Below are 24,471 nucleotides of genomic sequence, written 5' to 3' on the forward strand. Positions count from 1 at the left end.
CCTGGCTGTGGCAGTGGCAGTGGCTGTGGCAATAATAACAATCAAAACCCCCGAAGCCAGCGATGCCGCCCCGATGCCAATTTCCTTTGGCTACTGCTGCTGCTCGTATTTTTTGCGGCCCTTTTTGGCTTCGCCGATGGCAAAGCCAAAAAGGGAAATAAGCAATTTCAGCAAATAAATCGTAAAAAGTAAAAGTAATAAAATCACGAAAATGAGAAAAGAACTCACGCACACACACACATGAGAAGCAGGAGTAAAAGATAGAGGGAGAGAGAGCGAGAAGGAGAGAAGAAAATGATGAGAAAATGAAAATATTTGCAGCTATCAAAAACAGACAGCAAACGCAATCGAAGTTCACTGAAATCCAAGAGGGAGATATCTGGAGCAGGTGAGGGGGTGAGGGGGGTAAGGGGGGAGATAACAGTTAATGTGGTGCCAATTGTGGTGCCAACAGGGGGGCAGGGGGGCAGGGCAGGGGCCCTGATTAAGAAAACACGCAAACAAAAGGGCGGGAACACACACATTAAGGATTTAATGAATAAAAGATGAAGCAAACTTACTTTTCCTCAAGGAAGTTATGAAAATATTGATTCGATACGGGATGGAATATTTCAAGATATTTCTTTGGTTTGCTTTGGTTTTGGTAGATCTTTAAGCAAAGAATTTCCCAATGTTTCCAAACGAAACCAAAACTACTCTAAGAAACCTTTAATTACTATATCCTAGGACCCTTAAGAGTAGCCTTAAACCCCGCCACTTCTTCATCTTAAAGCCTCGCCCAGGACTGTGTATTTTGTTATTGGATTCCGGGGACCGACTCGGCTGCCCAATGGATTGACGAGTGGCGCGATCGGAGAGGAACCATAGAACCCAACCCAGAGGCCAGCTTTTTGGTGCCTCATATAAGATCTTGGCAAGAAATTACCCTGCCAGAAATGCTGTAAGAATCTATGGAAATAGATGATTAGTCCAAGACCTCTATCTGTGTGCCCCTGAGAGATTCAGCCATTCAGCAGTCTTCCAATCAATCGTTCGTTGTTCGTTCTCTGTTCCCAAATAATTGATTTCTTCGATGGACAAAGATCTCTCCTCCTCTCCCCAAAAAGAAGAATGCTAATCATTGGGGGAAAGCAAAGGCAAAGCCAAACACAAAATGAAAATCCGAAAGGAAATTCAACAGAATGAAGAATGGTAGAATGGCAGAATGGCAGAATGGAGTCATATGAAGTCATACACTTGGAACTTTTCCATCATCTCTCACTCTCTCGCTTTGTCTCTCTCTCAGACAGATAAAGGAAAACCTCTCTGCCACACACACACACACACAGATGTATAGTTTTTGTCTATAAGAAAAAGGAAATGAGCAAGACATTGAGTCACCTCAAATGAAATTCGGGGAGAAATGTGGGAGGCGTGTGGCAGTGGCAGTGGCAGTGGCAGTGCCACCAATGGGGGAGCAAGTGTGGAAAAGCAATCAAAATACGAACCAGAGACAAAGGAGAAGATAAATAGAGGCAGACAAGCAAAATATTGCCTTTTGTGGCAAAGCAACAAGGCGAACGGTAGGCGGACCGTCGACTGTGCCACAAAGCGAGCGGGGGGGCGGGCGAGGGGCTGAGAGAGTGTGCGGCACAGGCAGGCGGCGTGTGGAGCAGGTGTTTTTGGTTTTGGGCGGATTTTGCCTTCTTCTTTTTATGGATGCAACAATAAATTAAATCAAAACGACTAAATTTGACCTTGAACATGTGCTACAAGGGGCACGGGGCACGGGGCACGGGGCATGGGGGCATGGGGCAGAATGATCACATCAAGGATGCACATGGAAGGGCAAGCAATTTTATGGCCCTGCCACATGCTGCATGCCCCCGTACACACACACACAGTCCATTGGCGGTCAGTGGCAGGGCCATGAACCCTGCAGCTGTATATGTGTCTCCCGCACACTCCCCCTTCCCTCCCCATTTTCGCTCCGTCTCGTTCGCTGTGGATGTCCTGGACCTTTGGGGCAATTTCCTTGCCACATTCGTGTGCATCATGCAACTGTTTCTGCAGCTGTATATGTGAGCAAATAAGCATAACGAGCAGCCGTATCCTTGGGGATACTCCGTACATATATGCTGATGGGGCTGCTCCATGCCAAATGCCCCTCGCCTCCCCCCCTCTCTCTGGCACATTACGCATACGCCGTGTGACTCACCAAGGAAAACTCTTTTGTTGCACCGCCAAATTGAAATATTATGCATGGGGCAGCATTAAAAAATATGAAAGGAAAGTGGAAAGTGGAAACGGATACCGAAACCGAAACTGAAACGATATACATATACCCCTTTGGAAGATACGAACAAATACAGGACCAAAGATACGAGTACGCGTATGACCAATTTCCGAACAGAGGAAACAGCACAAAGGAAATAAAATTACACTTGAAATATGTATAGCCTGGAGGCATGGTCGAGGAGACATTGGGAAATGCGTGTATGTTCTTGGAATCCTAAGCAAATGCGGCAGGATCCTCCGATTAGATAGAAAACTTTTTTAAATACAAAAATCGTATGAAACTATTTTAAGGAGATCTTCAGATTCTTTATCTTAAGCTTTAAATGGTAGTTCTTATGAATATTTCTAGAATAAACAATTTCCAGCTGTTAGGGATCTCTTTTAGGAATATTTTTAGTCGAAAAGTAGCAACCAATAGAATCTATCTATCTTAGATCTTAGTTCTATATCTGCTTCCATACTCCTCCTCGTTCTATGTTTTATATTCAAACTCTACTTTAAAGACAGACACCTCAGCTTCCATCTAATATCCATTTATCTCTGTTAGGTCCTTGCTGCTTCATGCGGTAGTGGTCCAACGAATAAAGTAGGGAGAGAGAGAAGGCAACATAACAACAAGGATTCCTTCCAGTGGATGCCGGAGAATGCAGATCCTGTAAACTAGAATGAAGAGAGGGCCATTGTACACACGGAGGTCACAAACGACCTGGCTGTCCTTCCCCTCCCTTTGGGCTCTGACTTTTGTTTTGGCAAACGGCATGAAACGAGCTTCCCTTTTGCCATCCCTCTCTCTCTCCCTCTCTGGCTGTCTCTCTGTGTTGCCGGTTGGGGGCAGCATCATTAACATTATGTAAGCAGGAGCAACGGCAACAACCGGCGACACTGACGGCAGCAGCAACAGACGTTAAAGGCTCTCCATTCTCCTCTCTCCTTTCGCCTTTCGCCCTTTGCCTCACCTGCCACACTCTCTTTCACTCTCCGCTCTGCCCCTCTGCCGCTCCGGGCATGGGGCAGGTATGCCCGAAGTTGTAATTTATGCTCTGACAAAATGGCGCACAAAAAAACCTCGAGCAAATGGGTGGCACAAGGGAGGTGAAAGCCTCTCACGTAATGCCCCAACTATGGTGGTTAGAAAAGGGTGGCCGCATAGTTGGCCTATGTGTTGCACTTGACGGGGCAGCCACTTCTACATACATACATATACATATATGTGTTTATGTTGTGGCTTATGTTTATCTGGCTTATATACAGCAGGCGTTTGGCCTTTGCGGTGGCATCAACTAAAGCTTCAACAAAATCTTTCATTTGAAGTTCAGCTGGAATTTAAAAGTGCTAATGCGGGATGATCAGAGATGGTAGTAGTATCATCAGACCAGCGACCAGAGACCGATTCCCTTAAGACTTTCTTCCACATTCAGAGAGTATTCCATTTGTATAGACTCTTAAATGTGGCTTACAGACTTACAGGCCATAAAACGAGGCGAAACCCTGCAGAAATGTTTATCTTCTTGCCACCACAATTCCAAAAACCTGAACAATGCCAAATATATCTGTGTATCTGTACGTGTATGTATCTGGATGGGCTTGGATGCCCGTGTGGCTAGGTGAAAAACTTTTGAGCAAACTGCATAAACGAAACTTCTTATAAAGTCTATAAAACGTAATGACTCGCGCTACATGCGCGCATCTCCCGACGAAGTATGCAACAAAAAGTTCCACTGACTTTGACAGCGCGACAAGGGAGACCGACAGCAGACTGGCACGGCACTGAGCGTATTACTATACGGAAATTCCTGCAGGTAACAAAAACTCAACTCCCCCAGCGGTGGGGCTTTGATTAAAGACAAGACTTTTGGCAAGAGTTCAGAAGGCTAAGCATTGAATGCCGTGTGGAGTTCAAGGTTTGCCAAGTGAATCCCTTACGCGCCTATACCTGGAAAGGATTAAACAATGCCTAACAATGATTTGGGCCCATAAACAAATAAATATCCATATAGGATTTGGTATTCTAGTCTTAACCTACCCCTTCATTAATAAACTGTAAATAGCTTAAAGATGGATAGATTTGTGTCCTTCTTCATTTGGCATTTGATTTGATTTGATTCCGTGACGTCAAGTCAGGCAAATAGTTGTGTGACTGCACTTGAAATCCCATCCGAAGGCGGAAAAGAGTTTGAAGGATTTTGTGTGCCGCAAAATGTCAAATCACCAAACACCAATACCAGAGCAGATCAAATTTGCATGCAACATCGCGCGTCCAAGTGTTTGAGTATTCGGGCGGGTGGGGGCATGGGAATTGAAATCCGTTTGCAAAATGCCAGCTATTTATATTTGTCCATTGGTGTGGTATGCTTTCCTCTACGTGTACATGTACGTGAGGGATTGTGCCTGTGTGTGTGTGTGTGAGACATGTCTGCACTTGTCACACTGATTCTGCCGATTAGAAATTAATCGAATTTTACTGTCGAATCGAAAGCAGTCCGAAGGCAACAGCGACGGCGACGGTGGGTTTTCGCGTCAGGAAGTACCCGAGACGTTGGGCGGGCGCCCATGCTGTTTCCATGGTAATGCAAAAAACAAGCAGGCAGGCACATGCCAAACACACACACACACACACACACACACACACACACCGATACACTCTCCGTTCAGTCACACAGATACACACAAATACAATCAAAACACCCATCCACACACACGCAAGACCGTCTCAGACACTGACACTGAATGTTACGCAGTCGGCAGGCGGTCTTTCAAGCAAAATACCAAAGCATTTTGCCTAATGGCTGATAAGCTAAGCTCCATTCATTTATATAAGAAAACGGAAATGGAGGGAACGCCGAAGCCCCCCTTCCAATTTGATTCTTATTTAAATTTAATTTGATTTGTAACGTGCATTCCTCTGTACGGGGCGCTCGTTGGCTCTCACCTGTTCCACAATTGTCGACATTTTTTTGGTGGCTGGGATATTTCACACCCGTTTGAAGGTTTCTATATCACTTTTGTCGTTGTGCAGAGCTCTTTTTGATGGAAATCCTGTGCGAGATTTCATTCATATTCAGCCACTGCACCGCATTTTGTTGCTGTCGTTCTTTCTTTCTACTCTTCGATTTTCAATGAACGCCAAAAATAATTCAATGTAATGTGGTAGTACGAATAATACGCGACTTGTCCGCGGCGGCGCCCGAGAAAGATTGAGGCAGCAAAATCCAGTGTCCTTCCCAGGACGTTTTTCCCACAGTAACTCTGACTGCGTCGCGCAAAGAATCTGCAAAAAGGTATGGACAACGAGGCAAAACGCTGAGAAACATTAGAAAGGCATGCTACGAAGCTCACCTCACCACATCCTTCTTAACAAACCTTGGTTTTGTTGCTATTTTGTAAATAACAATTGAGAACTGCCAAACACTGCCGTTATAGATCATTTTTGAAAAAAATTATTTTACTGTCTGAAATTCATAGGATTTCTGATGCCGCATGAAGGGAAACGACAGTAAATGGCATTTCTACATGCATTTTGCATGGTGCGATAGTACAAGAAGGTGCGTCAATCAGCGCCAAAACGGGAACGACCTACAGCACTGTTTCCTAAATATTACCACTATCCTTTTAGTACTGAATGGTTAGCTAAGACCCTCAGCCCTGAGCACATACATTTATTCGATTGATGAATTTATTTTCCACTTGAAGTACTATTTTTATTTGATTGTGTCTATAATAAGGTGTAAACAAAAAAGTTACCATGTACAAAAATATAAATTTTGTACATGGTACTTACACGGTAACTACATATTTGATACATACATATGAACTACGGCACATGTTGCTGGCTCAAGCAAATTGAATGCTGCCTACGGGATAATATTACCGTTACAGATCTTTTTTTGAAAAATAATGTTTTTATTGTCCCAAATTATCAGAATTATTATGCAGATCTTTAATTGGTATTCAGTAGGGTGTCAAAAACGACATTAAGTGGCATTTCAACACGAATTTTACATGGTGTGTTAGTACAAAACGAGAACGACCTACAACACTGTTTCTTGCCTTTATTGAATATTATTGCAGGGTGTGTTAGAACAAGGAGGTTGTTTATTAGGCACGTGCAAGAAAACTAGAGTGAACACACATCACACACATTTAATTGTAAATAATTAAGAATATCATAAAGAAACCCTTTACCTGCGCACCATGTTCCGCCTGCAACAAGCTCAGCCCGATCCCGCCGAGGAGCAGAAACGTGTGGCATCCGAGGTCCGCTTCAGTTTCATCATTTTCGGCACACTCTGCGCCGCCATCCGGCTGGGTAAAATTTTCTCCATAGAAAATTATGTAAAATGTGTGTAATCATTCCCGTTTTTCTCTTATCTGCAGCTCCTATTGTACTGAAACAGTTGAACACTGCCTAAATAGCAAATAAAACCAAATGGCACGACATCGAGGCAGCTTGCAGTCAAACAGATTATCAATTAAGTGTTAAAGCTACTCAATTATGATGGAATTGACTATGAAAGGCACTTCATTAATACACAATGCATTTATTTAAACGCACAGTGACCAAAAACAGCTAGTTTAATGTGTAATTAAAGTCTCATGACCCAGCAAATATGCACATCTTGTTCCCAATGTTCACAAAATTAGTTTAGTCGTTTGTTTACGTCGTTTCGTACAGAAAAAGTAGCCGTGAAGAGTCGTAATTGAACATAAAAAGTCAATTAGGTCCAGAAACTCTTGGGTTCTTCTGACAGTTGAAATGTTTGATCTTCACGCCACCCAGCCTGTAAGGTGGAGTGGGGTGGGCACAGTGGAGACGTTTTGGGCACGTTTAGTTTTGTTTTTTCACACAGAGATGTGGTCTGCAAGTACGGTCACGGTTTAAGGTGACTTGTACATAGATAATGTTCAAACCTTAGGCGCGTAAACACTTAGCTCCAGCGATTATGCAGTCAACATGAAATCGTAAATCACTTGATAAAAGTGAAACGGCATAACGGGAAAAATATACAATTATACATAAAGCGAAGAAAAGTAGAAGAGGAAATGGATGAAGGAATGGCAACATGAATAATTCGTCAGTTCTGAGGTCCAGACGCACATAGTGCTATAGAAGGGGGTATGGACAACAGGCAAAAACAGCCAAGGCAAATTTCAAAGTTCGTACGAACCTCACCTCGCGAGTGAGAACAATATATGTACCTTGAAGACAAATTCGGCAAGGTATATCGAGCAAATGAGGTGAAATTCATTTTGCATGCGTGGCATTTTCTGGGGAGTTTTGCTTCTTGTCCATACCCTCTTTTTCCCCCCATTATGTAGCTAAGTGTAGCAAATGTGTAGTTACCGTGTAGTTATTTTCAGCCCCCACCGGGGGGGGCCTTATCGATAACTGAAACAGTTGGCAGCAAACAAAACAAACGGACGGGGCAAAAATGAAAACGTAAATTTATTTTATTGGCGAACGGAAGAAACCAATACAACCAAAAACCTGAGTCAAAGCCGCCTACGCAGATAACAGGCACTGGAACGTGTCGCGGGACGCGGGGAAATTGCACAAAACACAAACATATGGATGGATCCATAAACTTTCCAGATAACGAAGCGACGAAGAAGTAATGTGAGTATTTCTGTTTTTTGCTGTCTTTTAGCCTGGCTTTTCTTGTTAACTTCTTACGGTTGCGCGACAGCAGCAGCAGCAGCGAACCCCCCGATAATGGTGGCCGCAAAGTACGAGCGCCTCAATTCCCAGAGTGGAGGGGGCGGCGGCGGTTCCGGCGGTGTTGGCAGCAGCAGCTGTGCTGATGACGATGACTGCGAGGAAATTGAGCTCAATTTGGACAAGAAGGCGACGACGTCAACGACAACGCTGCAGAATGGCAAAGATAGACGGCTGGCTAACTTCAAATACGTGAACAGCAGCAATAGCATTGGTAGCGGGCTTGGAGTCGGCGACGTAGCAGCCACGTCGGCACGGGAGAAGATCATGGCGCGGCAGGCGGATGCCCGCTTTATGCAGATGGCCATTGGCACCCTGGTCATTATTATGATCTACCTAACGCTCTCCATTTCGCTGACCTTCTACCAAACGGACATCAATCGCGAGATGCCATTCCCCCTAACAATTGTCACGTATCACCTAATCCTTAAATTCATTTTGGCTGCCCTCGTGCGTAGGATTTATAAGCTGCGCGTGGGTCGATCCCGTGTGCAGCTGGATTGGCGTGTGGCACTGAGAAAAATGGCACCCACTGGTGTCGCCAGTGCCATTGATATCGGTTTCTCCAACTGGGGATTGGCCCTGGTGCCCATATCTCTGTACACAATGACCAAATCATCTACCATAGTGTTTATACTGCTGTTTGCCATAGCTTTAGGATTGGAAAAGAAGGTACGTCCATCTACAATATGGGAAGTGGAGTAAATATGCTAATGCGCGTTTCGATCCGATCCGATCCCTTTCTTAGAGCTGGTCTCTGGTGTTTATTGTGGGCCTCATTGGCGCTGGCCTGGTGATGTTCACCTACAAGTCCACGCAGTTCAATGCCTTGGGCTTCTTCTTCATACTGTTTGCCTCGCTGAGCAGCGGCCTGCGCTGGAGTTTCGCACAGTTTATTATGCAAAAATCAAAACTGGGGCTGCACAATCCGATTGACATGATCTACTACATGCAGCCGTGGATGATTGCCTCGCTGCTGCCGCTTGTTTGTGGCATTGAAGGTGCGTATGGGTATATCTTAGCATATAAACCACTGGAAACCATGCTAATCCCACTCTCATTTTCCCCTTGCAGGTGTAAAGCTTTACGATGTGGCGGAGAACCTAAAGATATATACGACGGATGAAATAACGTGGGCCATTGCCAGGATAACCTTCGGGGCACTGCTTGCGTTCCTCATGGAGTTCACCGAGTTCTTGGTGCTGTGCAAGACCTCCAGCCTGACGCTTTCGATAGCGGGTATATTCAAGGACATCTGCCAGCTGTTCCTGGCCGTCACCCTCAAAAAGGACCAGCTGAGTCCCATCAACTATGTGGGTCTGGTTGTCTGCCTTGCGGGCATAGCCTGCCATCTGTGGCACAAATACTCCACCATGGCCGATGCGGAGAAGCATCAAAAGGACCTGCATCTGGACAACGACCGTGACGATTTGTCGGCGGAGTACAACTTCAATGAGGGAGGAGCTGGTGGCGGCGGCGGCGGTGCAGACAATTCCATTGCGGGCATCCATGTGAGATCCCACTCGACGTTGACGGTGCCATTGCTGGAGCAAACCGATTCCGAGGATGAGTCGGGCAATGATCTGAACAACAAGCAGAATTCCTCCGATGTCATATTCGATGTGCTCAAGCGACGCGATATGCAGCGATGAGGCGAGGCGAGGCTGCCCGGACCTGCGCGCCTGGACGTTGTGCTGTAAATGTTGTAAATTCAAAATGTTTCTGCGGAACCACTTAGGCCGAAGATTAGTAAGATAGTTAATCCCCAAATTCCACTCTCTGTCTCCCTCTTCTCTCAAACATTCTTGCATTTGAAATTAGGCTAGAACTTCCCCTTTGGGAGCAATATCAAATTGTAGTGTCACCCCCCCACGATCGATACTTGAAAATTATATATTTCCATTTTTGATGATACAAACTGGAGCTGCGTCTAGCGGGTATTCCTGCCCTGTAGATCCGATCCTCTACTGTGTTTTGTTCCTTGCTTTTAAGAATTCTCGCGGCATTCAGCTCCAGTTCTTTGCTCCATCTCTACTATTTTGAATGCATTTAGTATTAGCATTTTTGAAATGGATAACAATGTCATTCCTTAATTCCCTCCCTCCTCCTAACTCCCCTCAAGACTCTATTCTCGATTGGATTGGATTTTGTTTTTTAGAAAATTGTTTGTCTAGTTAATAACAACTCTTTTATTGTTGATTTTTTTTATGTGAGTGTGTGTGTGTAATATTTTTTTTGATAAGAGAATGATTCCCATTATACAATAAAAATACAATAAAGTGAAATTTTTGTGTATGCATTACGATATGGGAGTGTTCAATACAATTGAATGGGGATATCGCATGAGAAACAGCATGATTTTGAAGTATACCCATCCGCGTGGGGTATGTGTTTAAAGAATAGTGTGTAAGTGCTTCTGGTACTTCTATGAAATTATAAACCTATTTGCTTAGCAATCATCTTCAGTGCGCTTGAGCTTGTGAGTTTTGGTCTTCGGTAAACCTGATTACCGAATCAATATATTGAAATTGGTCAGTCGGTAAGACGCTTCGCTTGCGGCTCATCTTGGCAGTCATAATCTACACGCTTGCGCTTGAAAGCACGTTCCAGTTCTTTTATGACCACTTCTTTATCTAATTTCTTCGCTTTTTCCTTGGTGTCTAATGCTAATTCATTCAGCTCTAAGGTTGTCTGTGTCTGCTGCTCTTCGTATTGTAAGTTAGTCTTTTCCTGCAGCTCTGCTAGAGAAAAGACAGCTGCTATCTGCAGCTCTTCCTGAGAAAAGACAGCTTGTTCCGGCGGCTCTTCTTGAACAACTCCAGCTAGATCGGACCCTGGAACAGCAGGTTTCTGCACCTGCACAGTAATTATATCCTGCTGCACGGTCACCGATTCCTTTACTATGACCATCGAATCCCCAACGCCAGAGTCCGTTGTGGAGCAATTGGGATTAATGGTATCTGCCGAAGATTGGCCCATGTTTACGTATGTTGGCAGGGCATTGGGCGCCACGGAGCTGTTCTGCTGCCAGTTATAGTACTTTGTGATCTCCCTCACCAATGGCTCAACCTCGTGTTCCAGATAAGATGTCAGTTTGGAGAGATACTGTGACCAGCACTTGAGTCCGCTTAGATGACGCACCGCTCCTATGCAGGCGGCGGCCAATAAAGAAGGTCGCGTGTTTGTAAAACTTGTAACTGAAAGAGAAAATAGTTTACTTGATTATGATTTTAATAGGAAAGTCATTCGATGCTTACTGCTCAATGTACAGTCTGCCAGGCGGAGCAGCAGCTGCGACAAGGCCGACATCATGACTGCAAAGCTTTCGTAGTGCAATGGCGATTGATCGTTTGGCTCGCTAGGATTGTTCTCCAGCATGGCCTTGTAGTGGGCGAAGTCGTTGCGCGTGAGGAAGCTGCAAGCAAAAAACTCCACAAAGCTGGCCGTGGTGGGACGCATTAGCTCAAAATTCAGGCTGGCCAGCACCTTGCGCTCCACCACATTGTATTCGAAAACGGTGTACAACGAACCAGGTATCAGGCAGTTCAGTTCGCTGTAGCGCGGCACACTCGCATCGTTGTCTTCGATCTGGGCCGCAATGTGAAGACATGTGAGGGCCAGCAATGGCAGTTTTTCGCTACTAATCGTGTAGTAGTCGGTCATACAATCCATATAGTAGATACCTGGTTAAGTGGAATTGGATTTGGGAATGTGAGTGATCAATAGCAGCAGGATATTCGCACATATTTACCCAAATGTACTGAGGCGCGATTCAGTGTGTACTTTTGCGCTGCGAATTGACAAAGCTGAAACAATTTGGGGCGCTCCTCCAGCTGCATGGAGTTGAATAATATGGGACGACGACGCATCTCTGCCTCCTTCATGTTCACAAATATGTCCTGGGCATAAACGGTGAGCCAATGCGTCTTCCAGAGACGCTGCAAGTAGGTTTTTTTTTTGTAGCTACCAAAAAAAAAAAAAAAACAAAAAAACACCGCCTCGAACCTCAGGATCCAGTTGAAACTGATCCGGTACATCTCGCTTTCCTAATGCAAAAGCATTCTCTTCGATGGTGGTTGGCGCCATTTCATTCACTTGCATTAAAATTACGTTTTTTTAATCTTATTCCGCAGTCTACAAAAATTATGACTTGCGGCTTTTTTTTTACAAAGAACACAACAAGAAAAACATGGCCGCTCTAACGGCTCTTGTCAATGTGACCGTCCGCCGTGTGCTGTCGTTTAAAAGAACAGGGCTGCCAAATTTCGGCTGTCGCAGCGCACTTATTTAATTAAACTTTACTAAACTGCGAAAACAGAGACAGTCTTAAGGGAAAAGCATGCAGTGGGAACGATAGATAGGGATATATATGCGTCAGTTTGGCTCACCAGTTGTGCTGGGAGCGGCGCCTGGGGCAGAGATGATCGATTGTTACCACTTACAGATCAAACTCTGCTGACTTGGCGGGCTCTGTGTGTTGAAAAACATAGACGTGTCCGACGACGGCTACGAACACTAATTTTGCGTTTTTTTTCTCTCATGCTATCTCTTTCTTCGCAGCGACACCATAAAAGGGGCGGCTGCTTCCTGGCAGTTTTTTACTAGCCCCATTTTGGCTACCAAAGGCCAATTTGTAGAGAAACATATGTGGATTTCTCTTTATAAATTGAAATTTACACATATACATATATACATACCCATTACAGTAAACATGAAATTTCTTCCCCACAATGAGTATGTTTTTCGTTCGTTCTGCGTTCTAATATTTATGTATTTGTATTCCATTTGGAAATAAAGCTATGGTTGATGAGATGACGCTAATTGTCGTCAACGCTGAGAAGATGGAGACGGGACTACCGTATATGAGCGGGCGAGCGCTATGGCCAAATTCATGCGCTTATGGGATATAAGGGTTCTCCAGTGGAGCGCACAGTGGAAATCAGCATTATGTCGCGCTCCTGGGTTATATAGATGAAGATAAATATACATTACATACTGTACAGATTGCATAAGACTTCATGTGTGCTCACCTGTCCTTGGAACTTTTCAATCGTGTATGCATTACGATATGGGAGTGTTCAATACAATTGAATGGGGATATCGCATGAGAAACAGCATGATTTTGAAGTATACCCATCCGCGTGGGGTATGTGTTTGAAGAATAGTGTGTAAGTGTTTCTGGTACTTCTATGAAATTATAAACCTATTTGCTTAGCAATCATCTTCAGTGCGCTTGAGCTTGTGAGTGTTTTGGTCAGTCGGTAAGACGCTTCGCTTGCGGCTCATCTTGGCAGTCATTATCTACACGCTTGCGCTTGAAAGCACGTTCCAGTTCTTTTATGACCACTTCTTTATCTAATTTCTTCGCTTTTTCCTTGGAGTCTAATGTTAATTCATTCAGCTCTAAGGTTGTCTGTGTCTGCTGCTCTTCGTATTGTAAGTCAGTCTGTTCCTGCAGACCTGCTAGAGAAAAGACAGCTGTTATCTGCAGCTCTCCCTGAGAAAAGGCAGCTTGTTTCTGCAGCTCTCCTTGAGAAAAGACAGCTGCTATCTGCAGCTCTTCCTGAGAAAAGACAGCTGGTTCCTGCGGCTCTTCTTGAACAACTCCAGCTAGATCGGACCCTGGAACAGCAGGTTTCTGCACCTGCACAGTAATGTTATCATGCTGCACGGTCACCGATTCCTTCACTATGACCATCGGATCGCCAATGCCAGAGTCCGTTGTGGAGCAATTGGGATTAATGGTATCTGCCGAAGATGGGCCCATGTTTACGTATGTTGGCAGGGCATTGGGCGCCACGGAGCTGTTCTGCTGCCAGTTATAGTACTTTGTGATCTCCCTCACCAATGGCTCAACCTCGTGTTCCAGATAAGATGTCAGTTTGGAGAGATACTGTGACCAGCACTTGAGTCCGCTTAGATGACGCACCGCTCCTATGCAGGCGGCGGCCAATAAAGAAGGTCGCGTGTTTGCAAAACTTGTAACTGAAAGAGAAAATAGTTTACTTGATTATGATTTTAATAGGAAAGTCATTCGATGCTTACTGCTCAATGTACAGTCTGCCAGGCGGAGCAGCAGCTGCGACAAGGCCGACATCATGACTGCAAAGCTTTCGTAGTGCAATGGCGATTGATCGTTTGGCTCGCTAGGATTGTTCTCCAGCATGGCCTTGTAGTGGGCGAAGTCGTTGCGCGTGAGGAAGCTGCAAGCAAAAAACTCCACAAAGCTGGCCGTGGTGGGACGCATTAGCTCAAAATTCAGGCTGGCCAGCACCTTGCGCTCCACCACATTGTATTCGAAAACGGTGTACAACGAACCAGGTATCAGGCAGTTCAGTTCGCTGTAGCGCGGCACACTCGCATCGTTGTCTTCGATCTGGGCCGCAATGTGAAGACATGTGAGGGCCAGCAATGGCAGTTTTTCGCTACTAATCGTGTAGTAGTCGGTCATACAATCCATATAGTAGATACCTGGTTAAGTGGGATTGGATTTGGGAATGTGAGTGATCAATAGAAGCAGGATATTCGCACATATTTACCCAAATGCACTGAGGCGCGATTCAGTTTGTACTTTTGCGCTGCGAATATACAAAGCTGCAACAATTTGGGGCGCTCCTCCAGCTGCATGGAGTTGAATACTATGGGACGACGACGCATCTCTGCCTCCTTCATGTTCACAAATATGTCCTGGGCATAAACGGTGAGCCAATGCGTCTTCCAGAGACGCTGCAAGTAGGCATTTGTTTGTAGCTACCAAAAACAAAAAAACACCGCCTCGAACCTCGGGATCCAGTTGAAACTGATCCGGTACATCTCGCTTTCCTAATGCAAAAGCATTCTCTTCGATGGTGGTTGGCGCCATTTCATTCACTTGCATCAAAATTACGTTTTATTAATCTAATTCCGCAGTCTACAAAAATTATGACTTGCGGCTTTTTTTTTACAAAGAACACAACAAGAAAAACATGGCCGCTCTAACGGCTCTTGTCAATGTGACCGTCCGCCGTGTGCTGTCGTTTAAAAGAACAGGGCTGCCAAACTTCGGCTGTCGCAGCGCACTTATTTAATTAAACTTTACTAAACTGTGAAAACAGAGACAGGCTTAAGGGAAAAGCATGCAGTGGGAACGATAGATAGGGATATATATGCGTCAGTTTGGCTCACCAGTTGTGCTGGGAGCGGCGCCTGGGGCAGATATGATCGATTGTTACCACTTATAGATCAAACTCTGCTGACTTGGCGGGCTCTGTGTGTTGAAAAACATAGACGTGTCCGACGACGGCTACGAACACTAATTTTGCGTTTTTTTTCTCTCATGCTATCTCTTTCTTCGCAGCGACACCATAAAAGGGGCGGCTGCTTCCTGGCAGTTTTTTACTAGCCCCATTTTGGCTACCAAAGGCCAATTTGTAGAGAAACATATGTGGATTTCTCTTTATAAATTGAAATTTACACATATACATATATACATACCCATTACAGTAAACATGAAATTTCTTCCCCACAATGAGTATGTTTTTCGTTCGTTCTGCGTTCTAATATTTATGTATTTGTATTCCATTTGGAAATAAAGCTATGGTTGATGAGATGACGCTAATTGTCGTCAACGCTGAGAAGATGGAGACGGGACTACCGTATATGAGCGGGCGAGCGCTATGGCCAAATTCATGCGCTTATGGGATATAAGGGTTCTCCAGTGGAGCGCACAGTGGAAATCAGCATTATGTCGCGCTCCTGGGTTATATAGATGAAGATAAATATACATTACATACTGTACAGATTGCATAAGACTTCATGTGTGCTCACCTGTCCTTGGAACTTTTCAATCGTGTATGCATTACGATATGGGAGTGTTCAATACAATTGAATGGGGATATCGCATGAGAAACAGCATGATTTTGAAGTATACCCATCCGCGTGGGGTATGTGTTTGAAGAATAGTGTGTAAGTGTTTCTGGTACTTCTATGAAATTATAAACCTATTTGCTTAGCAATCATCTTCAGTGCGCTTGAGCTTTTGAGTGTTTTGGTCAGTCGGTAAGACGCTTCGCTTGCGGCTCATCTTGGCAGTCATTATCTACACGCTTGCGCTTGAAAGCACGTTCCAGTTCTTTTATGACCACTTCTTTATCTAATTTCTTCGCTTTTTCCTTGGAGTCTAATGTTAATTCATTCAGCTCTAAGGTTGTCTGTGTCTGCTGCTCTTCGTATTGTAAGTCAGTCTGTTCCTGCAGACCTGCTAGAGAAAAGACAGCTGTTATCTGCAGCTCTCCCTGAGAAAAGGCAGCTTGTTCCTGCAGCTCTCCTTGAGAAAAGACAGCTGCTATCTGCAGCTCTTCCTGAGAAAAGACAGCTGGTTCCTGCGGCTCTTCTTGAACAACTCCAGCTAGATCGGACCCTGGAACAGCAGGTTTCTGCACCTGCACAGTAATGTTATCATGCTGCACGGTCACCGATTCCTTCACTATGACCATCGGATCGCCAATGCCAGAGTCCGTTGTGGAGCAATTGGGATTAATGGTATCTGCCGAAGATGGGCCCATGTTTACGTATGTTGGCAGGGCATTGGGCGCCACGGAGCTGTTCTGCTGCCAGTTATAGTACTTTGTGATCTCCCCCACCAATGGCTCAACCTCGTGTTCCGGATAAGATGTCAGTTTGGAGAGATATTGTGACCAGCCATTGAGTCCGCTTAGATGACGCACCGCTCCTATGCAGGCGGCGGCCAATAAAGAAGGTCGCGTGTTTGCAAAACTTGTAACTGAAATAAAAAATAGTTTACTTGATTATGATTTTAATAGGAAAGTCATTCGATGCTTACTGCTCAATGTACAGTCTGCCAGGCGGAGCAGCAGCTGCGACAAGGCCGACATCATGACTGCAAAGCTTTCGTAGTGCAATGGCGATTGATCGTTTGGCTCGCTAGGATTGTTCTCCAGCATGGCCTTGTAGTGGGCGAAGTCGTTGCGCGTGAGGAAGCTGCAAGCAAAAAACTCCACAAAGCTGGCCGTGGTGGGACGCATTAGCTCAAAATTCAGGCTGGCCAGCACCTTGCGCTCCACCACATTGTATTCGAAAACGGTGTACAACGAACCAGGTATCAGGCAGTTCAGTTCGCTGTAGCGCGGCACACTCGCATCGTTGTCTTCGATCTGGGCCGCAATGTGAAGACATGTGAGGGCCAGCAATGGCAGTTTTTCGCTACTAATCGTGTAGTAGTCGGTCATACAATCCATATAGTAGATACCTGGTTAAGTGGGATTGGATTTGGGAATGTGAGTGATCAATAGCAGCAGGATATTCGCACATATTTACCCAAATGCACTGAGGCGCGATTCAGTTTGTACTTTTGCGCTGCGAATATACAAAGCTGCAACAATTTGGGGCGCTCCTCCAGCTGCATGGAGTTGAATAATATGGGACGACGACGCATCTCTGCCTCCTTCATGTTCACAAATATGTCCTGGGCATAAACGGTGAGCCAATGCGTCTTCCAGAGACGCTGCAAGTAGGCATTTGTTTGTAGCTACCAAAAACAAAAAAACACCGCCTCGAACCTCAGGATCCAGTTGAAACTGATCCGGTACATCTCGCTTTCCTAATGCAAAAGCATTCTCTTCGATGGTGGTTGGCGCCATTTCATTCACTTGCATTAAAATTACGTTTTATTAATCTAATTCCGCAGTCTACAAAAATTATGACTTGCGGCTTTTTTTTTACAAAGAACACAACAAGAAAAACATGGCCGCTCTAACGGCTCTTGTCAATGTGACCGTCCGCCGTGTGCTGTCGTTTAAAAGAACAGGGCTGCCAAATTTCGGCTGTCGCAGCGCACTTATTTAATTAAACTTTACTAAACTGCGAAAACAGAGACAGTCTTAAGGGAAAAGCATGCAGTGGGAACGATAGATAGGGATATATATGCGTCAGTTTGGCTCACCAGTTGTGCTGGGAGCGGCGCCTGGGGCAGAGATGATCGATTGTTACCCCTTACAGATCAAACTCTGCTGGCTTGGTGGGCTTTGTGTGTTGAAAAACATAGACGTGTCCGACGACGGCTACGAACACTAATTTTGCGTTTTTTTTCTCTCATGCTATCTCTTTCTTCGCAGCGACACCATAAGAGGGGCGGCTGCTTCCTGGCAGTTTTTTACTAGCCCCATTTTGGCTACCAAAGGCCAATTTGTAGAGAAAAATATGTGGGTTTCTCTTTATAAATTGAAATTTACACATATACATACATACATACGCCTTACAGTAATCATGAAATTTCTTCCCCACAATGAGTATGTTTTTCGTTCGTTCTTCGTTCTAATATTTATGTATTTGTATTCCATTTGGAAATAAAGCTATGGTTGATGAGATGACGCCAATTGTCGTCCACGCTGAGAAGATGGAGACGGGACTACCGTATATGAGCGGGCGAGCGCTATGGCCAAATTCATGCGCTTATGGCTTATATAGTCTCCAGTGGAGCGCACAGTGGAAATCAGCACTATGTCGCGCTCCTGGGTTATATTTGTAGATCAAGAATATACATTACATACTATATAGATTGCATAAGACTTCATGTCTGCTCACCTGTCCTTGGAACTTTTCAATCGAGTCAACCTTTGGCATGACAATATCTGTGTTCATGAAAAGGCCCCTTAACGTCTTCGCCTGCTTCGCATAGGGCGTCAGAAGACCAATTTGGTCGGAAGTCACTCCGCGACAATACAGCGATAAGACCATGAGATACACCTCCGTGGCTTCGAGATCATAGTACCACGAGGCATAGTCTGGGTCCTGCATATCCTGCCCCTTCATCTCAAAGAAACAGACACCGTGGTTGCGCGGCTTGCTAGTACCTAGTAGGGACTGCACTGTGGCCAACAAGGTGGCCTCTCGGGAATCCTTCTCGGATACCGTTGGTATCAATTCATCGCCATAGAACAGCTTACTACATGTGGCCATGATCGAGGGCAGGGTCCGATAGTTCGAGTGTTCAGCAGGCGCTCCAGCATGGAGGTGCCGAAACCACAGGCACGTCCATAGCTGCTGTGAACTACAGGCTGCAACTGATGCGGATCACCGGCCAGGATGACCCGACCTCGATCCTTGGAAAGCAGAGCTGCCGGCATCAGCGTCTTCGGCTCGGTCGACTGGCCAGTCTCATCCATGAACAGGTGGGTGAAGTGTCCGCCCGGAAATGACATCGGCATAGGGTTTCCCAGGGTGGCACAGGTGCCGATGATCAAGCGATGGGCACCCAAAATCTCTCTCTGGCAACGCAGCTTCAGACACGACTTGGTGATTAGCATCTGAGCGGGATGGGGAGATTCAGAGTTATAGATTGCTTTAGAAGAACTGAATGGAATGGAATGTACTTACGGTGTCTTCAGCGGTTTCTTTGGCGCATATGTCCAAGGTGGCACAGTGGGTCATAAGCTCGGGTGGAATGAGTTCTTCCTTAATCAGACTTTGCCGAACGATTCGAATGAATTCGCCAGTGGTCAGCGCTTTGCTGGCAATGATTAGCTTGGTAATGAGATCCGCGACAATGTTCGAGGGTGCGGCCACCAAGATGCGATTTTGTACCATCTGCAGCACCGCCTCCACCAGGGTGACGGTCTGGCCGGTTCCGGGCGGACCGAAGATCACGTACGGCAGGTTCGTGGCCTCGCCCCGCAGGATATTAAAGTCTGCTCGCCCATGGGAGAGGTACTCCCCTTCCCTACTCGATTTTGAGGGAGAGGTAGTCCCCTTCCCTTTTCATGTGAGCCCTGTGTCTGTCAAATCTTCAAATCCATTTCCTCCAGATGCAAGAAGAAACAGTAGCGCTGAACATAGTTGGCCATGCACAGGGCCTCTTTCGAGCACGGATACAATCTCTCTAGGTCATCGACCTGGGATTCTCTCAGGTAAACATTGCGCACAATCTCTGGAACTTCAAAGCCGCCAATGCATCACCAAACATTCGGTCGCAACCAGATGATGCTCGGCCTCGTCGGCCTGCAGGCCGACGTGTTTTGCAGGCAACGATCTGGAAAATGCGCTCCACCTTAAAATTATCGAAGTGCAGGGTATATTTCTCCGCTCATTCGCCGATGCAGCGGAACTGCACCTCAAGGATCACCAATAGGCTGTCGTCAACAGAAATACTGGTCTTGGCAATTGGTAATCGATCACACTCATATATGACTAGGCCCCACTCTGTAGCTGGACTTTCAGAAGCTCCAACTTGCGATTCGTATTGTTTTGTACCTGGAGGGTGATCTTACGCTTCTCATACAGCTCGGTGGTTATGGAGCGGTTTGCGTCAGTGATGGTGACCGCCTGAGCGGCGCAATAGGTCTTCTCTTTATTGATGCGGGGTCACTTTGATGGCGCGATGCGTGAATTTTGACTGAAGGAGTAAGGATTATTGCAACAATTTATATTTAATGTTCCCATTCATCCCATCATATTCAACTTACGCCAGGACGTAATCGCCCGTGTGAAGATCTGTACCAGTGGGGAAAGTCTCCCGCAGCAAATAGGCATAGTTGCCAAGATCAACGAACTCTGGGAAACAGCGCTTAACCTCGTGCTGGAAACACCTTCAGCAACTCGAGAATTTCCCCCTGCTTGTCCACATAGCCATCGTCCAGCTGGACAGCGCACTTGAGTATCACCCAGTCGCCCTTCTTTGGCACAAATGTCATCTGCACGTTTTCCAGTTCATACTTTTGACGGCCCGAGCTGGTTAACAGTTCGATGGTGGACTTCTGGCGCTCGATGACCATGCCATGGATGATACGCTTCTGCGTTTTGAAGTAGGTGGAGTCTTTAAGCTTTAATTCCTCCATATCCCGAAGCATCTGAAAGGGGATGAATGGGACTTATATATTTGGTATGATATATTTGTTGCTTTAGGGATGGATTGGATCGGTCAGGCCATACCGTTGATTCGGTGACTGGTTCTCCCCAGTTCTGCTTCAGGGAGTCCTTTTCCCCCTTCTTGGACCCCAAATACTCGACCACGTCGACCCACGTCTAGCTGATAGGCAGCTGATATATGTTTGGAAGCCTGCCCGTCGAAGGTGATGTACATATCAATGGTACCACCGTTGTTGCGCAGAGAGGTGATGACCCCCTGCCGGCTAAAGCAGGACTTATCGTCAGGCTCTTTCCCCTTGCTGTTGTCCATGTCTAGATTGCTTTTTATGTTGTGCATTATGTCTTTTCAGAGGCTGCAAATTACCGTTCGTTTTTTTTTCTATCTCCCTCTCTCTTAGGCTGAGAAACAGCAACAGCTCGCGTCTATGGGCACCTGTGCAGTGCCGCTCGTCGATGCTTCTTCTTTGATTATAATGCCGGTCGCCTCTTTGGACAAATTCTGCAAAGCCTTCTCCGCAAATATCAAGCTATGAAGATAAGAAAACACAATAAGCCGCGCGAAATTCGAGCCGACCCCAAAATTTACAAACACTTACAGTGCCGGCAACGAAATGCGTGCGAAAAGCAAAATCACTCGAAACCCAGACTCTGAATCTAGAATGTTACAAAATAACAAGTCTGCGAGATTGTGGCAAAAAAGTATCAAATCAAGCTGTAAAGTTTAAAAAGATTACCCGATCGAAATTTGAGCCACAAATACTTAACACCTGCTGGCCCTGCAATGCGAAGGAAAAGCGAAAAAAACTCGAAACTCTTTATAAAAAAACCCGAACAGAAAAGATCCTAGAATAACCCAAAAATATACCCAAAAATGGCACAATGACAAAATGTCGAACGAGGAGGAACAGAAAACTTGAATTCGGCAGAATCTTTGTTGTTCCACGCCACTTCCCAATATACCTTGCCGATTTTGTTTTCAAGGTATATTTTCCTCACTCGCGAGGTGAGGTTCGTATGAACTTTGCAATTTGTCTTGGCTGTTTTTGTCTGTTGTCCATACCCTTTATATATACCGTCTAAGTATACCAAAATATACCGTCTCATTTTCAAAATATACCCATAGAAATACGAACTTAGCACACTGAAACCCCCTTTATTAAAACTGAATAGCAAACTTGAGTTAGGCCGCTGAAAGTGCTCGTCAACAGGCATTCGTAACGAATTTGGGCATATTTATACCATAATTCAAGAAACTAAAATTCATATTCTGTTTTCCAAACTGATTTGATTTTCAATGTTACCGCCCCAAAAACGGGTCGTCCGTAGGTATATTCAATTTTCTTTTTTCCAATACCAGCTATAGCTTCTTTCTTCGACTCTTCATCATCATGGGCCTGCCACTTAGGACCAGGGCAATGGGATTTTGAGGAAACTCTTCCTGATGACTGATTGCTACAATTGGTCGCAAGGCATCATCATCTGTTTTCTATTCTTAATGAAGCACAGTGTTTTAAAGTTGTTAAGGTATCCGTTAAGACTAGTAAATACTTTTTTGAATTTAAAACTGAATCGGTAGAAATATCGATGAAAAATGAAATATATCGTACAGTGTGTTTGGCCAAAATAGCAAAATTTCAGATGACTTTTTACATCGAATCAAAAGTCCAGTAATCCTAAAACATTATAAATATATTTATTTATACATATTTACTACATTGTTAAAAATACTAGTTTAACGCAGCGATATCGATACCGCAGCAGCTGGTACCACTCGAAATATCGCACGAAGAAGAAACCCTGGCGGCAACTCTGCCCCGAATAACAACAACATATGATGCACATAACCTCAACATCAGCTGCAACAAATCGTAGTGTTTGTGTGCATTTTCTCCGAAAAAATTGCGAAAATTGGCATTCAGCTTGCCAAATTGCTCAATAGCCAAATTGTTGCGCGAATACAGAAAAGTCAAGGTGCCGTCGACAGCGGAAGCGCCAATAGCAACAGAAGCAGCAGCCCCCATTGTTCTGCCCGCCGTTGCGGAGGAAAAGCCCAAGCACCAGTACCAGCGTCTTTGCTGCCATCGCGTCGCGTGTGCGCAATTTTCAGCAGTGAATAACTTTCGGCATTTTGTGGGTGTCCAGAGGAGGAGCGTGTTGCGACTACGCCAGGAAAGATGGTTAAAGCTAAAAAGGGCAAGAAAGAGATATTGGCGACGGTCGAAGGCGGTTCCTCGGCCGATGAAATGTAAGTAGAGTAGCGTTGTGAATGCCGTGTTGGCAACTTTCTAAAACAATTGCAAATTTGCATCCCATCCGCATTTCAATCACACAGCGAAAGCCAAAGCAATCCCATGGACTCCGATGTGGACAGCGACAAGGTGAGCGCCAAGAACAAGAAGAACCAGCAGCAGCAGCAGGCACCGCAGCAGAAGGGCAAAAAGAAGAACAAGAAGGTGTCTGACAACGAGGATAGCGACGCTGCGGCAGTCCAGGCATTGACCAAAGCCGTCAAGAAGCTCAATGTCAAGGGCAAGGGCAAGAAGTCAAAGGCTGACAACGACTCCGATGAGGAGGCGTCACCCCAAGGCAAGGCAGCCAAAAAGTCAGCCTTCGAACTGCTGATGGACGACGACGACGATGATCCGCCTGCCGTGCAGAGCGCTCCCGACGACGACGAGGAAGAGCCGGAGGCAGTAAAGGCCCAGAAGAAGAACGATAAGAAGAGCAAGAAGGCCAAGCGAAAGGGAAAAGATGATGAAGAAGATCTGGACAAGGTCTTGGCCGATCTGCAGGCGGAATATGCCGGCGAGGCACCGGCACCGGCTGTTGTCACCCCCGAAGAGCTAGCCGATGAGTTCTCCAAGAAGAAAAAGAACAAGAAGTCAGCTGGAGCCGGCGTTCCAGCGGAAAATGATGCCGGCGATGAGGCCGCCGACGGAGATGATGATGATGATGGCGGCAGCACCATGAAGACAGCTGCCCAAAAGAAAAAGGAGAAGAAGGAGCGCCAGAAACGCGAGGCGGCCCAGGCCAAGCAGAGAGCAGCACTCGAGCCCAAACAGAAGCCAGCTGAGAAGCCTCCGCCAGAGGTCACCGAGCCTGAACCAGAGCCCACCGAGGAGGACAAGCCAGAGGCCGATGGCGAAGACCCTGCAGAGGATGCCACCGCCAAAGGCGGCAAGAACAAGAAGAAGGGAAAGAAGGACAAGAAATCTGAGGCCGAGGAAGAAAAGAAGGATGGCAAAAAGAAGGGCATGTCGGCTGCCATGGTGGCGGCCATGCAGGAGCAGTTGAAGAAGCGCAAGGAGGAGGAAGAGCGCCTGGAGAGACTCGAGGAGGAGCGCAATCGACTTGCGGATGAGCGCGAAGAAGCCCGTCTAGAGGCAGTGCGTCTGGAGGCCGAAAAGAAGGAGAAAAAGAAGCAGCGCGAGGCGGAGCGCAAGGCCCGGCTAAAGGCCGAGGGCAAGCTCTTGACCAAGAAGCAGAAGGAGGATAGAGCCAGGGCGCAGGCTCTGCTGGATTCGCTCAAGGCTCAGGGTCTCGAAATACCCGATCCCAACGACAGGAGAGCACCAAGGCCAGGTAAATGGGGTTCCGCTGTGCAGCGATTCTTTACTAAA

General features: G+C 45.9%; 9 protein-coding genes and 3 long non-coding RNA genes across 15 annotated transcripts in view; 5 read left to right on the top strand and 7 right to left on the bottom strand.

The window, feature by feature from the left end:
* LOC6900187 (tight junction-associated protein 1) overlaps window positions 1–5,525 on the bottom strand; it is a 42,956-nt gene extending 37,431 nt beyond the window's left edge. The window contains exon 1 of the mRNA XM_015188439.2: window positions 5,207–5,525. Coding sequence (XP_015043925.2) covers window positions 5,207–5,227 — 21 coding nt within the window. The 5' untranslated portion in view covers window positions 5,228–5,525. The remainder of the gene's footprint in view (window positions 1–5,206) is intronic.
* An 802-nt stretch (window positions 5,526–6,327) lies between these two features.
* Window positions 6,328–6,885, top strand: LOC4812267 (uncharacterized). The gene is made up of 2 exons (XM_001352828.3): window positions 6,328–6,583; window positions 6,652–6,885. The coding sequence occupies exons 1-2, from the start codon at window positions 6,469–6,471 to the stop codon at window positions 6,684–6,686; spliced, it is 150 nt and encodes a 49-aa protein (XP_001352864.1). The 5' UTR covers window positions 6,328–6,468; the 3' UTR covers window positions 6,687–6,885.
* A 745-nt stretch (window positions 6,886–7,630) lies between these two features.
* On the top strand, window positions 7,631–9,908 carry LOC4812076 (solute carrier family 35 member C2). 2 transcript variants are annotated; one of them, XM_015188438.2, is made up of 4 exons: window positions 7,631–7,891; window positions 7,962–8,662; window positions 8,739–8,991; window positions 9,065–9,642. In XM_015188438.2, exons 2-4 carry the CDS (start codon window positions 7,988–7,990, stop codon window positions 9,640–9,642), a joined length of 1,506 nt encoding a protein of 501 aa, XP_015043924.2. In that variant the 5' UTR covers window positions 7,631–7,891; window positions 7,962–7,987. The 2 variants fall into 2 exon arrangements, with proteins under 2 accessions (XP_015043924.2, XP_001352863.2); XM_001352827.4 differs by having other exon boundaries at window positions 7,632–7,891; window positions 7,965–8,662; window positions 9,065–9,908.
* Window positions 9,909–10,270: 362 nt separating this feature from the next.
* LOC6900186 (uncharacterized) lies at window positions 10,271–12,216 on the bottom strand. Its single transcript, XM_002135488.3, has 4 exons — window positions 11,996–12,216; window positions 11,742–11,928; window positions 11,248–11,673; window positions 10,271–11,187 (listed from the first exon to the last, which is right to left on the bottom strand). The coding sequence occupies exons 1-4, from the start codon at window positions 12,089–12,091 to the stop codon at window positions 10,523–10,525; spliced, it is 1,374 nt and encodes a 457-aa protein (XP_002135524.3). The 5' UTR covers window positions 12,092–12,216; the 3' UTR covers window positions 10,271–10,522.
* Window positions 12,217–12,297: 81 nt separating this feature from the next.
* On the top strand, window positions 12,298–12,987 carry LOC117184920 (uncharacterized). The gene is made up of 2 exons (XR_004470384.1): window positions 12,298–12,724; window positions 12,788–12,987. It is a non-coding gene; the product is annotated as an uncharacterized lncRNA (long non-coding RNA).
* LOC117184919 (uncharacterized) lies at window positions 12,741–15,001 on the bottom strand. Its single transcript, XM_033384112.1, has 5 exons — window positions 14,772–15,001; window positions 14,530–14,716; window positions 14,036–14,461; window positions 13,021–13,975; window positions 12,741–12,948 (listed from the first exon to the last, which is right to left on the bottom strand). The coding sequence occupies exons 1-4, from the start codon at window positions 14,865–14,867 to the stop codon at window positions 13,245–13,247; spliced, it is 1,440 nt and encodes a 479-aa protein (XP_033240003.1). The 5' UTR covers window positions 14,868–15,001; the 3' UTR covers window positions 12,741–12,948; window positions 13,021–13,244.
* Window positions 15,002–15,179: 178 nt separating this feature from the next.
* Window positions 15,180–15,763, top strand: LOC117184921 (uncharacterized). Its single transcript, XR_004470385.1, has 2 exons — window positions 15,180–15,500; window positions 15,564–15,763. It is a non-coding gene; the product is annotated as an uncharacterized lncRNA (long non-coding RNA).
* LOC6900185 (uncharacterized) lies at window positions 15,517–17,770 on the bottom strand. The gene is made up of 5 exons (XM_002135487.3): window positions 17,548–17,770; window positions 17,306–17,492; window positions 16,812–17,237; window positions 15,797–16,751; window positions 15,517–15,724 (listed from the first exon to the last, which is right to left on the bottom strand). The coding sequence occupies exons 1-4, from the start codon at window positions 17,641–17,643 to the stop codon at window positions 16,021–16,023; spliced, it is 1,440 nt and encodes a 479-aa protein (XP_002135523.3). The 5' UTR covers window positions 17,644–17,770; the 3' UTR covers window positions 15,517–15,724; window positions 15,797–16,020.
* Window positions 17,771–18,292: 522 nt separating this feature from the next.
* Window positions 18,293–19,774, bottom strand: LOC6900184 (probable RNA helicase armi). Its single transcript, XM_033384113.1, has 3 exons — window positions 19,364–19,774; window positions 18,572–19,293; window positions 18,293–18,498 (listed from the first exon to the last, which is right to left on the bottom strand). The coding sequence occupies exons 1-2, from the start codon at window positions 19,571–19,573 to the stop codon at window positions 18,907–18,909; spliced, it is 597 nt and encodes a 198-aa protein (XP_033240004.1). The 5' UTR covers window positions 19,574–19,774; the 3' UTR covers window positions 18,293–18,498; window positions 18,572–18,906.
* Window positions 19,770–21,206, bottom strand: LOC117183216 (probable RNA helicase armi). 3 transcript variants are annotated; one of them, XM_033384114.1, is made up of 3 exons: window positions 20,915–21,206; window positions 20,449–20,852; window positions 19,770–20,378 (listed from the first exon to the last, which is right to left on the bottom strand). In XM_033384114.1, exons 1-2 carry the CDS (start codon window positions 21,186–21,188, stop codon window positions 20,551–20,553), a joined length of 576 nt encoding a protein of 191 aa, XP_033240005.1. In that variant the 5' UTR covers window positions 21,189–21,206; the 3' UTR covers window positions 19,770–20,378; window positions 20,449–20,550. The 3 variants fall into 3 exon arrangements, with proteins under 3 accessions (XP_033240005.1, XP_033240007.1, XP_033240006.1); XM_033384116.1 differs by having other exon boundaries at window positions 20,449–20,832; window positions 20,915–21,055; XM_033384115.1 differs by lacking the exon at window positions 19,770–20,378 and having other exon boundaries at window positions 20,694–20,832.
* An 11-nt stretch (window positions 21,207–21,217) lies between these two features.
* Window positions 21,218–21,785, bottom strand: LOC117183219 (uncharacterized). The gene is made up of 3 exons (XR_004470383.1): window positions 21,586–21,785; window positions 21,448–21,505; window positions 21,218–21,378 (listed from the first exon to the last, which is right to left on the bottom strand). It is a non-coding gene; the product is annotated as an uncharacterized lncRNA (long non-coding RNA).
* A 779-nt stretch (window positions 21,786–22,564) lies between these two features.
* eIF5B (eukaryotic translation initiation factor 5B) overlaps window positions 22,565–24,471 on the top strand; it is a 36,534-nt gene continuing 34,627 nt past the window's right edge. The window contains exons 1-2 of the mRNA XM_001352825.4: window positions 22,565–23,096; window positions 23,184–24,433. Of these exons, the coding sequence (XP_001352861.4) occupies window positions 23,026–23,096; window positions 23,184–24,433 (1,321 nt within the window). The 5' untranslated portion in view covers window positions 22,565–23,025. The remainder of the gene's footprint in view (window positions 23,097–23,183; window positions 24,434–24,471) is intronic.

This window comes from Drosophila pseudoobscura, chromosome X (assembly GCF_009870125.1).
Source record: "Drosophila pseudoobscura strain MV-25-SWS-2005 chromosome X, UCI_Dpse_MV25, whole genome shotgun sequence".
Taxonomy (NCBI): Eukaryota; Metazoa; Arthropoda; class Insecta; order Diptera; family Drosophilidae; genus Drosophila; species Drosophila pseudoobscura.

What these genes read in the sequence shown, in the direction of transcription:
- LOC117184919 (XM_033384112.1), bottom strand. Translation starts at nt 14,867, where the DNA reads ATGCAAGTGAATGAAATGGCGCCAACCACCATCGAAGAGAATGCTTTT. An exon ending in TCGCGCCTCAGTGCATTTGG is followed by an intron (nt 14,462 to 14,529) that starts GTAAATATGTGC and finishes CCACTTAACCAG; the next exon opens with GTATCTACTATATGGATTGT. An exon ending in GGCAGACTGTACATTGAGCA is followed by an intron (nt 13,976 to 14,035) that starts GTAAGCATCGAA and finishes TTTCTCTTTCAG; the next exon opens with TTACAAGTTTTGCAAACACG.
- LOC117183216 (XM_033384114.1), bottom strand. Translation starts at nt 21,188, where the DNA reads ATGCACAACATAAAAAGCAATCTAGACATGGACAACAGCAAGGGGAAA. An exon ending in AACCAGTCACCGAATCAACG is followed by an intron (nt 20,853 to 20,914) that starts GTATGGCCTGAC and finishes CAAATATATAAG; the next exon opens with TCCCATTCATCCCCTTTCAG.
- LOC4812267 (XM_001352828.3), top strand. Translation starts at nt 6,469, where the DNA reads ATGTTCCGCCTGCAACAAGCTCAGCCCGATCCCGCCGAGGAGCAGAAA. An exon ending in CTGCGCCGCCATCCGGCTGG is followed by an intron (nt 6,584 to 6,651) that starts GTAAAATTTTCT and finishes TCTTATCTGCAG; the next exon opens with CTCCTATTGTACTGAAACAG.
- LOC6900185 (XM_002135487.3), bottom strand. Translation starts at nt 17,643, where the DNA reads ATGCAAGTGAATGAAATGGCGCCAACCACCATCGAAGAGAATGCTTTT. An exon ending in TCGCGCCTCAGTGCATTTGG is followed by an intron (nt 17,238 to 17,305) that starts GTAAATATGTGC and finishes CCACTTAACCAG; the next exon opens with GTATCTACTATATGGATTGT. An exon ending in GGCAGACTGTACATTGAGCA is followed by an intron (nt 16,752 to 16,811) that starts GTAAGCATCGAA and finishes TTTTTATTTCAG; the next exon opens with TTACAAGTTTTGCAAACACG.
- LOC6900186 (XM_002135488.3), bottom strand. Translation starts at nt 12,091, where the DNA reads ATGCAAGTGAATGAAATGGCGCCAACCACCATCGAAGAGAATGCTTTT. An exon ending in AGTTTCAACTGGATCCTGAG is followed by an intron (nt 11,929 to 11,995) that starts GTTCGAGGCGGT and finishes ACCTACTTGCAG; the next exon opens with CGTCTCTGGAAGACGCATTG. An exon ending in GGCAGACTGTACATTGAGCA is followed by an intron (nt 11,188 to 11,247) that starts GTAAGCATCGAA and finishes TTTCTCTTTCAG; the next exon opens with TTACAAGTTTTACAAACACG.
- LOC4812076 (XM_015188438.2), top strand. Translation starts at nt 7,988, where the DNA reads ATGGTGGCCGCAAAGTACGAGCGCCTCAATTCCCAGAGTGGAGGGGGC. An exon ending in CTTTAGGATTGGAAAAGAAG is followed by an intron (nt 8,663 to 8,738) that starts GTACGTCCATCT and finishes TCCCTTTCTTAG; the next exon opens with AGCTGGTCTCTGGTGTTTAT. An exon ending in GCTTGTTTGTGGCATTGAAG is followed by an intron (nt 8,992 to 9,064) that starts GTGCGTATGGGT and finishes TTCCCCTTGCAG; the next exon opens with GTGTAAAGCTTTACGATGTG.
- LOC6900184 (XM_033384113.1), bottom strand. Translation starts at nt 19,573, where the DNA reads ATGGTACAAAATCGCATCTTGGTGGCCGCACCCTCGAACATTGTCGCG. An exon ending in AAGAAACCGCTGAAGACACC is followed by an intron (nt 19,294 to 19,363) that starts GTAAGTACATTC and finishes CATCCCGCTCAG; the next exon opens with ATGCTAATCACCAAGTCGTG.